The following is a 13,030-nucleotide window of genomic DNA, read 5'->3' on the forward strand; positions in this document are numbered from 1 at the left end:
ACACCTGCCTGCTTCGGAGGCCGAGGAGAGCTATTAAGAGGAGCATGTATCTTCAATTACCTGCACCTCCAAGTGTGGGCTTTGAACCAGCAGCACCAGCAGCACCAGTATTCCCGGGGAGCTTGTGAGAAATAAAGACTCCCAGGCCCCACCCCAGACCTGCTGAACTAGCCCCTGCATTCTGCCACGAGCCCAGGTAATTTGTATGCATGTTAAAGTTTGGGAAGCATTGTTCATTTGATAACATGGGGGTCCCATTTTCACTCTTGGAGCCCAATCATTCCAGAATGCATTATTAGAGGGATGGGTAACATGGGGTGATTTTCACTGTCAGTGCGTATCATATACTCTTGACTCAAAAGAGAAAGGTGGGGATGATGGGAGATGAATGAAATGGAACTATTTCTGACAGCCAACCACACGGGCCCCTTCAGATGCCATTTTTTTCCAATGGCTAACTTGATGTTTTAAGCAAAAGCATGCAAAAGATACCTACCAAATTTTTTGGGAACCCAGTCAAGACCAAAAGTGAACTTCTTTATCTGCACTACCAAGTATTCAGGGAATGAGGCAAAGCGAGATGTTCTGGGAAACACAAGGGGATTAGATCAATGAAACAAGGCAATAAGAATCGTGAATATAGTTCATGAAGCATCACAAGCTTTGTCCGAGGCATACCTGGCCGCGCCACTGCACTGAAGAGGAAGAGCACGCAAACAGACATTAGCTGACACACACGCACCCACCCCAGTCACTCGTCCTGGCCTTCTCACAAGGACAAAGTGTTTAACAGAGGACAACGGTGTCCTTTGAGGAGGATCTGGAGCATGTTGCAAAATTACACTTTTACTTTTACTTTTACTTTGTATTTCTGAAAAGTATTTTCAACCACAGACATTTTGTTTTTTTCTACAGCCCTTGTTAGATTTTAGTACAGTGGACCCTTGAACAATGCAGAGGTTAGGGGTGCTGACCCCCCGCCTTGTAGTAAAAAAAAATACATATAACTTTTGATTCCCCAAGAACTTAACTACTAATAATCTACTGCTGCCCAGAAGCCTTATTGATAATATCAAGAGTCAATTAACACACATTTTTAGGTTATATGTATTATATACTGTATTCTTACAATAAAACAAGCTAGAGAAAATACAGCATTGTACTATAAAAAGCCCAAAGGACCCACACAGTTCAAACCTGTGTTGTTCAAGGGTCAACTGTATGTGTGTGTGTGTATACACACATATTACATTTGCAGGAGTGTGCAGGCACGCGTCTGCTCTGTGCTTATATGTGTGGTTTGAAAAGCTCCCCAAGCAATCCTGACATACCCCCAGCCTTCCCTCCCACGAATCACTATCCTACAACACAAAGTTGGCATGAGGAGCATTCATTGGAACCTTGGTTGAGGTTGACTATTGGAAATGCCAAAGCCTCATTAAAATATTACTGTATCTAAAATCCACGGATCCTAAAGGGGTATCTATGTATGTGTGTACATATACACATACATATATACACATACATATACATATATATATTTAAAGATTTAAGGTTCAGATTTAGCTTTTTAGCTAAGTATCTTAAATATCTAAATCTGAACCTTACATTTTTAAATTAACACATATGGTCAATATCTCGAGTTTCCCTTCAAACTTTCAGGAATTGCCCGGACTTTGCTTTGACAATTTTATGCAGACTATTCACCTAGTACACCAAATCCATGCCCCAGTTCCAGCTCATTCTCTCCACATGTATCATCTTGGTTATAACAACCATTTCTATGTCAGTGTCAATGTGGATAGAGTAGGTATATGTAAGAAACAAAATAAGCTGTAGGCAAATACTATATGTATCTTTTAAAATAAGATTCTAGGGGCGCCTGGGTGGCTCAGTCGTTAAGTGTCTGCCTTCAGCTCAGAGCGTGATCCCAGGGTGCTGGGATCAAGCCCCACATCGGGCTCCATGCTCTGCTGGGAGCCTGCTTCTTCCTCTCCCACTCCCCCTGCTTCTGTTCCCTCTCTCGCTGGCTGTCTCTCTCTCTGTCAAATAAATAAATAAAATCTTTTTTAAAAATTTAAAAAATAAAATAAAATAAAAGATTCTAGAACACCGTCCCCACAAACTCGACTTTTCAAATCTAAGCCATCGCCTTCCACTTGGAATGCAACCTCCCAGAATTCTGAGAGCAAACACAAGTGTATTGCTGCCCCCTAGTGTAGAAGAGAAACCACAGTACAGGGACAGAGCACTATCCAAAAAAAGGGTCAGAAGATGTGGATTTGGGTCTAAGATATGCTACATAATTCACTCCAAATGTGAACAAATCACTGACCCTCCCTGAGGCTCCATTTTCACATCTACAAAACAGATTTATTGATAATATCTGCCTTCCAGAGCTGTGCAATGTTCATGAAATGATGTGAAACCACTTGGCACACTAGAATATATACTATGTATACCCAGGGAATTAGCATGATTATTTTGTCATAAAAGAGCTAGAACCCACCAGGCGTTGGACACTGACTCAGACTGTTGCTGACCTGTTTTTTGCCCAAGGCAAGTCACTTAACCTCTCTGGATCCCAAATTCTCCATCATAAAGATGGTAGAAGCCTATAGGCAATAATGTTAAGGGAGTTCTTTCAAAAAAAAGGAGCTTAACCATCCTAAGGAATTTATCTATTATTATCCTGGTTCAGTCTTCAGAAATTATCATATTAACTCTAATTAGGTTTTCCTATCTTCTGAGAAGCATTCTTACTTAAATATAGCCAAGTCCTAATTTCACCAAAACCCAACAAACTCCATCCAGTTTTTTCAACTAATGTAAAAATGTCACCTTTCTGATTGATCTCTTCCTCTCACCCCATCAACTTAAAAGCTGGAAAACATGTAACAGTGAGATCAGCCAAAGTCATCAGTAAATCAATGACTTCCAAAATGTGGTTCAGAAGCCCCAAGACTCTTGCAGTTGCTCTGTGGTCAGTAGCGGGGGGAGTAAATCAGCTGGTGATACCACGGGGCAAGGGGCAGCACAGGGAGCTGGAGGCCAGGTTGGGTGGGGGAGGGGTGGGTAATTTAACACATCCCTTTGCTATGGGTACCTACCAATCTGAGAGTACCAGAAATCAGGTTGGATGACACCCACATTACATTTGCCCTGTTAAGTAAATGCACTTTATTCATTTCTGTGGCCTCTACAGGGTCTCAAAGTAAATTACACAGGTAGTAACTACTGCTCAATATATATTTGTTCAAAATAATGTCAAAATTAATAATTTGCATTCATTAATTGCAGGTTTGGGACAACAAGTTTGTCACTGAAATCTAGCAAAGTTGTAAATGAAGCACCGCTTACTCTTTCATTCCTAAAATTCATTCCTGGAAATTAAAATTTTTCTTGAAAAGTTGTATCTTTAATAAAGACCATTAGAATGTAAGTCATTCGAAAAGATCTAGGTAGACAGACAGCAAATTTACCTCCAAAACCTGCTATGGGAACTAAATGATTCAGGAAAGTGCTTAGAATAGTGCCTGACAACACTATTGTGTTGTCTATTGACAACCTGTTATCATTCTTTAAACTATATCAACTGTTCACTAATTATAATTGAGGCAAAAACACTACAAAAGCCTTAATAAGAAAAAATATAAGCTGTCCCTTTCCATGAAATTAAGATTGTCTATTGTATTGAAAACCTGGTAACTAAAAAAATACAGTCTGTCCTTTCCATTAAATATGTCGAAAATATGATAATTAATCAACCGCAGTCAAACCTTACAACCCAAAGCCAAGAAAAGGAAGGAAAGATAAAAACAATGGTTATAACAATTATAGCATACACTTACTCTGCTCCAGGCACTACACAAGGCACTTTGCATAGTTTATCTCTCCTTACTCTGGCCCAACCCTATGAAGAAAGTACTATTATCATCCTGGCTTACAAATAAGGAAACAGCGGCTTAGGGTCACTGGGCCAAGGTCACATGTCAGTTAAGATTCAAACACTGCCCGTCCACCTAAAGCTTGTGCTGTGGAAACCCACACTGTGCTCTCCTCGTCATAAATGATAAAAGTCAAGACAAAATTTCTGCCTATTGACCCTTAACCCGTGAGCTGCTGGAGGGCAGGAACTAGGTCTTGTTCAACTCATTGCCTAGAATATTCCAGGTGAGCAATAACACTTGCTAGATGAATGAAATTTCCAAATACTAATATTCTTCCCAGAAACTGTCCATTCAGGACTATTTCAGAGAAGAGTCTTTATGTCTGGTCCATACTAACCAAAGATCTACAAAAAGGACACCTTTTGCCTCTTACTGCCTTTTAGGCTCTGGGTCTAACACAAGAAAAATTCAAGGCTCCAAACTAATATAGTGAGGAGATCATGTCTACATTGCTAGAAGTAAGAAAAAGAAAAAAAAAAAAACCCTTTTAGAAATCCACTGAACTGGTTTCCCCAAAACTAATATTTGAAACATGGTAAGACCAAATAAGGAATATGCAAGGCTATATAAGGATTACAAGGATACGAGCATAAGCAAACATGAACAGGAATGTGGGGTACTATATAACAGAGGCATTAAGAGTTTAAACTTTGAACTCAATCGATCTGAATGAATTCCAGGTCTGCCACTTACTGGCCAATTACTTCTCTTATTTCCTCATCCATAAAATGGAGAGAATAATAGCACCTACCCCATAGTAATATTAAGAGGATTAAATGATAATTGATGGTAAGTGCTTAACACATGACCTGGAATGATAAATGGACAAAAAGTGGTAGTTGCTTTATTATCCTAAAACATGTTTTCTCTTTTTCCACAAAGACCAGTTTTCAATTACTAACAATTGGATACATTCAGTATTAACTTTTTTCATATACATAAAACCATGAGACCACAGGTACGTATAAAAGACAGAGGAAAAGGAAAACTACATTTAATACCTACCGTTAAGGATTAGAGAAAGCAGAAACCCCTCCCCTATATAGTTATGTTAGCACTGCCTACAACTAAATATTTTCTAGCACATGAGGAGAAAACCAGGTAAGCAAGCATCATTCCTCCATTACAGATGGAAGAAGGACATTGGGTGGTGACTTTGCCCGAGGATAGAACATAAGCTGAGAAATGGACACGGGAGAAGAATCCAGATCTCCTGACCACTTGCCCTGGGGTGAGAGCCTTTGACTCTAGAAAGCTAATGCCTCCCAACTCCGTTTTAACATGGGCCTTTCCCAAGTGATGAGAAGGCTCCTTCCTGAAGGGCCAGAGACTATGTCATACCTTGCACTTCTAAGACATGAGGCCACTTTTCTGAAGAGCAGAAAAGGGTGGCTAAGCAGACAGGGAATGAAGGACACTCTGCAGCTTACACCTGATGCTGGGGACTTTCTAGGTGGTCAGCTGCCCTGATCACTTCTATGTCCCACGTGGAATCAGAATTAAAGCACAAAGAGAAAAGAATCCATCTTTGAGGAACCTCCCACCTATTGTCAATAACTAAAGTTAAAAAAAAATCATCATGTTGTATGCCTTAAACTTATACAATATCATTTCATCTCAATATGTAGCAATATATGTCAATATCTCAATACTGTCATCGATATCTCAATAAAGCTGGGGGGAAAATAATGAAAGAAATTGGGTCTACCACTAAGATAGTGTGTAGATGTCTAACTGTCCAATGTGTCCAGGCTGCAGTGAAGTGAACCTCACGCATTGAACATGCCAATTCACCAAGGCTTCTCTGCAAAGACACACACACACACACACACACACACACACACAGATCCCATAACTGAGCAATCCTAGGATGAAAACTTACTCCACAATGGATAACTGATAACTGAATGGACTATTATTAATCTCATTTGGATATGAACAACATTTCTAAAAAGTATTTTAAGATAATATGGCCTTTTTTAAACTTCTGAAATAAAGTCTTTGTGTTTTCCCATTTTTAACATATGAAGTCAATCATCTGAAACAAAGGGGCATCCCGAGCGACGGCTGTGGCAGAGAACCAGCTACTCGAGGGGGTAGAAACATCCAGCCGTGGCTCTTCACGCCTCACACCCCGCTGCATCAACTAGAGCTCCGTTTTAGCCAGGAGGACGGACGGCCAAAGAATACCAAAAACGAGTAAAATTCCCAGGGCCAGACTTTCAGACCTCCTTTCATTTTATACCACTCTGAGTGCTCTTTTTCCAACTGTATGATGTGCATTGGCCAGGACTTGACTGTATAAAACAATTAATCAAATGGGGAAAACATATTTTACGTACCTGACAACGAGGTGCATGACGTGGAAACAGAGGCTCTCCTATACCCTGAGCAGCTCATCTGAACGATGCTCAGGAGCCCTGTGTCCACTTCGAGACGCCCTGAGGGCCCCGGTCAGCACGTGCTAAGCCAAGTCTTTAGTTATGGAATTAAAGTCGATCATAGTGGAGTTTAAATATTGAAGACTGTCTTAAGTATTTCTGTAATCTCTTTATTAATATCATTTTTGCCATGTGGTAGTAGGGGTGGGGGTTTTGGGGGAGTTCTTGGCAAAAAAAAAAAAGCAAATTCCTAATAAAGGATAAACCACAACTTTCTTTCATAAATAAATAAATAAATAAATAGAAGAGAAGGCATTCCCTCTCTAGCACACAGCGTAGATTATAAGCCTGGTTTCTTAGACAGGCCTCACACAAGCGAGCTCTATGACCATTAGGATTGCATGAATCATAACCCCATCTCACTACACACAAGCAAGCGAGCGCAGACTCGTACAACACCCCACCACCTCTCCCCTACCCAGTCCCCACCTCTCAAGGACCCCTCCTCACCTCACTACCACACAAGCACAAACACACAAGTGAACACACATGCACACTTACTTCACACCCGCAGACTTTGCTTGTAGGGCGCTGCTCCAGAAATCATCTACGTTCTCTGGTTCAGAAAAGGCCTGAAGGCAGGCACTAAAGGGTATCTTGGCACGAACCAACTCGGGAAGGGGTCTTCTGTTTGCTTCCGCTTCCCTTCTCGTTAACTCATAGGCAATCAGCTCATCTGAGAAAAAGAGCAAATGAGTGACCTCGTACTCTATCTTCTTGAAGTGGAAAACGCCCTCTTTGGCCAATCTTCCTGCAGGTGTCTGGGCCGGGACAGGATTGCTTACTTGTTGCACTTCACGGATACAGAAAAGCCTGCTGAAAGGCTGTTCTCAAGCCATTTTTAAAGGGGCGCCAACAGGCTTTGTAACCATTCAAATTTTTTGTCTGTTCCCCTTTGAGACTGACGGAAGGGACCTGTGAACTCCAGCCCAGATCGGAGGTTCTGACCTCACACGTGCTGCAAGTGATGCAGGAACCTGGTCCAGACTGGGTCAAGGCTGGGATTACCCAATGCCGCCTTCCAATCACGAAGTCTTCACACCACAGAATTTCACACTGAAGGAAACCCAAGGGTCATCTCTTCATTCTGATTAGAGGTCATGGACCAAGGGGCAAGATGAATTATAGGGACCACAGTCCTCCACTGCACTCAGCCCATGATTCTAACCAACACTGCCCAGACAACTTCGGGTTGAGGTTACGCACAAGGTCAGATAGCAGAGCTACCAACCTAGAAGGCCTTTCTACACGATTCCTACTCAAATAATTAAATACCAAGGGAAAAAAAAGACAGCACACTATCAACTTCCCAGGAGTCAGCAGATCTGCTCTTGGAAACAGCCTATAAGTCAAAATTTTATATAGTTTTGAATGGGTCTTTCTGGGAATTCCTTTTGTTTACAAAAAAAAAAAATCACTCCTGATTTATCAGTTTTTAGGCACCCTTATGCACCTACGTGTTTTCTTAAGCACATCTGAATATGGGTTTAAAATTCATTGTCCAGTCCACAATTAGTTTATGATGTACTTATAGCTAGGATGCCAGCATTAGGTGTTCCCAACAATCAACTTCCAGAGACTAAATTATAAATCTTTCTGAAAAAGAATAGTTACCACTCATAAATTACAAACACTGAGTTAGAGAGGATCACAGAACTGAGCAGAACATCCCAGAGGCTGGCAAGAGAAAACAATTAAGCCTAATTCTAAAAAGGAAACAAACCACAGACCTCTACCCTCATTTCTCCCTTATATAATGGATAAGAATTAAGAAATTGACCAAAAGCTGCACGAGCTTATAGAAAATGGAAATCATTTCATCTTAAAATCATCATAATCATAGCTTTTCAATTAGCACAATATACTGAACGCCCTCTCCAAAAAAAGAGAAAAGAAGGCCACCCAGTGAGTTACAGATCTTTGCAGAAATGACCAGTTCGCAGGACACAATATAGCAGACATTTCGTCTTTTTCTGCTTCTAAATGTTAATTCTAAGAAATACCATTTGTCTATTCTGCCTGGGAAGAACCAGATGGGCTGACTGAAGGAAACTTCCCGAGACCCCAGCAGTTCCTCTACCTTCTTCCTGCTTCCGAAATCCAAAGACTCTTCTAATGGGCCTTGCTCCTACAATAGCCCTGCCCCACTGCATCTCCCACAGGAGCAGTCTTCAGCACTCGGATGCCAAAGTCGGATTATTTCAAGAGATCACTGCTAGAACGTCTTACTCGAAAAATGCGGTTCTGATCATTCCCCCAGAATTTATGGCACAACTCATGAGTGCTAACGTTAAAGAATTTTCCACATCTATAATTACAAATAACGTTCCCCCAAATTAAGCTGACTCCAAGCCAACCAGTTGGTCAAATTTATAGTAAAATAGGTTCTACCCATAATCCCTCCAACAAAAACCCGTGATGCATCTGACTCTTCTCACAAGAAAGACACATGGGGACTGAGGAAAAGAGGAAAAGAGACGTGTGAACCAGACACCATCTGGGCTGGGTCTCCTCCTGACACGACTTAGAAGTGACTAAACCACATTATCTCCTGTTTGAGGGTTTGTCGCATGGAGGAGGAAGCACATCGCCAATTTCCCACTTTGGGACCGTTACCCTTGTTGGTTGCCGCCTCCATGGCCACAGGTAACTGCATCAGGTAATCCACCCTCTCCGTGTAGCGAACTTTGCGCGTCTGACAGCACTGAATACGTTCTTCCACCAAAAACCGAAAAACATCACTTGGGTTTTCTGAGCCAATGCGGTTCCTCTGAAGGTTAGATTAGATCAGGTTAGTAAACATATGCACATGAAGCCGTGAATAAAAATTGGCACAAGAGAGAATATGTAAATCTGGGGTAAGGATCTGGCGTTACTAAGCATTCCTCGGGGCGTGGCAGGTCGCCAGAGTACTTTAATAACAAAACGCAGGCATATATCCAAAAACGGGGGACTGGTTAAATAAACTATAGTTCATCATGTGAATGAACATTATGCAGCCACTAACAGTTATGAAAGAGGAACTGACCTCAAGGGAATCAGAAGAAAGGGGGTGAGGGAGCCAGACGAAAAAGAAGGGGGGAGAGTAAAGGTCTGCCCTGCAAAAATTAAGGCAAGTGATATGATTGTGGAAATTATATACAAAAAAGAAATCATGCTACGTTCAAATATGTAATGATGTGGCAAAACATTCGCAACACCTTACGTGGAAAGCAATGCTTCTAAAACAGCATGGCGAGAATTAACAAACACACCCGGAAAGTGACTGGTGGGTCAGACACCAAAATGTTAGCCCTGCTTATTTGTAGGGGCTGTTACCACTGGCTATTTTGACTTTCTTCTTTGTGCCTTTTAATATCTTCCACAGAGAACATTTTTGTAATCAGAAAAAAACAAGTTGTTTTTTAAGAGGGGGAAGAAAGCCTTTAATCACGAATTCCCGGTAGCTTTTAAAAAACCACAGCACAGAATGTGATTCGACTCTACTGGGAGCAAAGTGCGACCATCTCTGAGTGGTGGCACAAGGACACCAAATACCACACTAGACTCTTAAGGAGCTTTGTCATGGAGACCAAAAAAAAAAAAAAAAAACTTTAGATGAAATAACAGACAAACATTCCTTTAAGTACAAATTAAAAGGAGAACGGGGAGATCCAGAAGTGCTACAAAAGAGGGCATGAGCAGGGGTCACGCCACACAAGGCAGTACGAGCTGGGACCGTGACAGACCGGGGAAAGGGGCTGGGGTGGGCATCCCGGCCCCGCCACAGGGGACCGCCCCGGGCGCCGTGCACCCTTCTTACAACCTTTCGAACATTTCCGAAGACTGACTTACCTCTACTAGATTCACCAGGTGCAAGAAAAACTCCTGGGCATCCTGCTGTCTATTAGAGGAGAATTCGGGGTGGCTCTTGCTTACAAAGGCCTTAAACATGCGTGGAGAGATCCCATTCTGTTGAGGCTGAAACAGAAAAACAAAACCAACTCACCACACATTCCTACACATTCATGGCACTAAGCGGCCCGCAGAGTAGAGATTACCATAAGCCCCAGTCTTCAGAGGAGACGACTGAAGCCCACGGAAGCCACACAATGGTAAGAGCCAACATTCACTGGACGTGTCCTGTGGAGCGGGCACCACACTAACGCGACATGATCAACACCCCCACTTTCTAAGGAAAGGCACCATGAGGTCCCTCTTCACAGGGTCTGCTGTGAGAGCCCACTGCAGAGCAGGCCAGAGAGGCGGCGTGAGTGGGGGTCCTGGGAAGGAAGTTAACACCTCCCTCCCCTCCCCATGAGAGAGCAGGAAAGAGGCCCTGGTAGAGACGGGGGTGCAGGCATTCCTCGTTTGATTGTGCTTCGCTTTACTGTGATGTGACCATACGGTGTTTTTTACAAATTGAAAGTTCGTGGCAGCCCCGTGTCAAGCCAAGTCTATTGGCGCTGTTTTCCCAACACCATTTGCTCATTTTGCATCTGTGTGTCAACTTTTGGTCATTCTCGAAATATTTCAAACTTCTTCATTTTATGGTATTTGTTATGGTGATCTGTGCTCAGTAATTACACTTCACTGAAAGCTCAGAGGACGGTCAGCATTTTTCAGCAATAAGGTTTTTTAATTAAGGTATGTACATTGTTTTTTTAGACATAATGCTATTGCACACTGACTAGACCACAGTATCACGTAAACATCATTTTTATAGGCACTGGGAAACCAAAAAATTCTTTGGCTCACTTGACTGCAACAGTCCCTTTGTTGTGGTGGTCTGGAAGCAAACCACGTTGTCTCTGAGGTATGCCTGTAGTTGCAAGGTTGTCTCCGAGGTATGCCTGTACTTGCAAGGACAGGAAATGACACCACACACCCCGGTAACCACTGCAGAGGTGCTCAGGCCACGTGTCGGCCCTGGGCTGTTTCTGGATCAGAGCACGGTTGTTTCCAGGAGCTTGCCCCTCACCTGGAGACGCTGGAGGAGGCTGGCAGCAGCTGCCAGGATGACAGAGTGGGAAGAGCGGGTGGCGGGGACCACTCTGGAGGACAAGGCTACATGAACTTCCCCAGGGACTAGAAGGATAGCTCAGAAGGTAGCCAGGCTCCTTCTAAAGGACACTGCCTAAGACAATGGAAGGTCGGCTGGCAGAGAAGACTTGAGGCAGCAGCCAGTGTGGGGGGGGGAGGTTACAGAGGTCAGCTGGACAGAGCATCGGGGAGAGGTCCCAGGGGAGGTCCCTAAGAGGACAAGCAAGGAGGATGGACATCTCTAAAGAACCACTAATATGCCCCTACAAAAAGGCCAGCATGGCAGCCGGGAGGGAGCCAAATGCCCTAGCTCAGTGAAAGGCTCTGCCTCTTGTCTAATGTCTCCATCCTACGGTCCTTGCTTGACTCTGGTGGGGCCAGACTCGGAGGGAGCAAGGACAAAAGACAACCAGAGGATGCTGATGCTAACCCTTGCGCACCGCTGGATTCCAAGACTCCCATGCTTGGTAAGGGAGAGAAGCTTTAAACTGCCTTTGATGTGAACTGGACTTTTTGAATGCTGGTCATCTCCAGGAAATCACTGGAAAGCCACATAATCTGCCTGAGATGCTCTGAAGAAGCAGAGTGGGGTGAGTCCACATCACCATTGAGGACAGAGATGGGCTCATGAGAAAGCTGACTCCTGAGTCCCCTCCAAGTTCACACATCTAATAATAGTGTCACCTGTCACTTCATTTCACACTCAACAATAACCCTGCAGAGACGGTACTGCCATTTTCCGCATTTTATAGCTAGGGGAACTGAGATGGGCAAAGAAGTGCCAGACAGGTCTTCCAACTCCAAGTGGTCTTCCAGCCAGATTACCATGCAGCTAACAGAGCAGAACCAGAACGAAGTCCAGGTTCTGATTCCAATTCCAGGCTCTCTGATGCAAAGACGGGAGTGGTGGCTGTAGCCACACCTTGCCTGAGACACACCTCACCTTGCCGATCAGGCAAAGGAAGTAGTTCGTGTATTATGCAAAATGTGTGGCTGCTGCCTGCTCACTTCTTCTGAAAACCTCCATTTGCTCAGTTCCAGGCCACATTCCTGACTGGAGTCCAAAGAACGTGCTCCCTGGGCCATCACTGGGGTCAGAGCAAGAAGCACCTCCCACTTCCTTCAACTTTCAGTCTGCCCTGGCCCATGTCCTCAGCCTGACGGCAGGTGGAGGGCACGTCTCGTAGTCCTGTGAGATCTCCTGGACACCCGGGCCAATGCCTAGGGTCCAGAGACCACGGTAGGTGTGCAAGGTCACACAGTCAGATGTGACAGGGGATGGGAAAATTCCCTTATCCACCTCCCTGCAGCTCCCCAACACATGTGTTCTAAACAATGTTTCTAATAAAACTCGGGTGAATTGTCCTGTCTTGCTGAATATGTATCTGACCTCATCATCCCGTATTTACTGATCACCTTCTTCACCTGGACCACTGCAGACTCTGCCCTCAAAGAGCTGAGAGACCGTGGGGAAATGAGAGACAATACACGTATCTATGATAAACGCAGAGGGGCGCTGCCCAGGACCTGGAACAGTGCCAGCAGCTCTTAGAGGAGAACGCCCCAAAGTCGCAGCATGGGGGCATCTGAGGATGTGGAAACTACATAAATGACCAG

The 13,030-nt window shown here is 43.7% G+C and overlaps 1 protein-coding gene across 1 annotated transcript in view; it reads right to left on the reverse strand.

Annotated features, from left to right (window-relative positions):
• USP13 (ubiquitin specific peptidase 13) overlaps positions 1-13,030 on the reverse strand; it is a 109,393-nt gene that overhangs the window by 29,071 nt on the left and 67,292 nt on the right. Inside the window, exons 11-14 of the mRNA XM_002912458.4 lie at positions 10,226-10,351; positions 9,008-9,161; positions 6,893-7,067; positions 497-585 (exon numbers count right to left, since the gene is read on the reverse strand). Coding sequence (XP_002912504.4) covers positions 497-585; positions 6,893-7,067; positions 9,008-9,161; positions 10,226-10,351 — 544 coding nt within the window. The remainder of the gene's footprint in view (positions 1-496; positions 586-6,892; positions 7,068-9,007; positions 9,162-10,225; positions 10,352-13,030) is intronic.

Source organism: Ailuropoda melanoleuca, chromosome 1, assembly GCF_002007445.2.
Source record: "Ailuropoda melanoleuca isolate Jingjing chromosome 1, ASM200744v2, whole genome shotgun sequence".
Classification (NCBI taxonomy): Eukaryota; Metazoa; Chordata; class Mammalia; order Carnivora; family Ursidae; genus Ailuropoda; species Ailuropoda melanoleuca.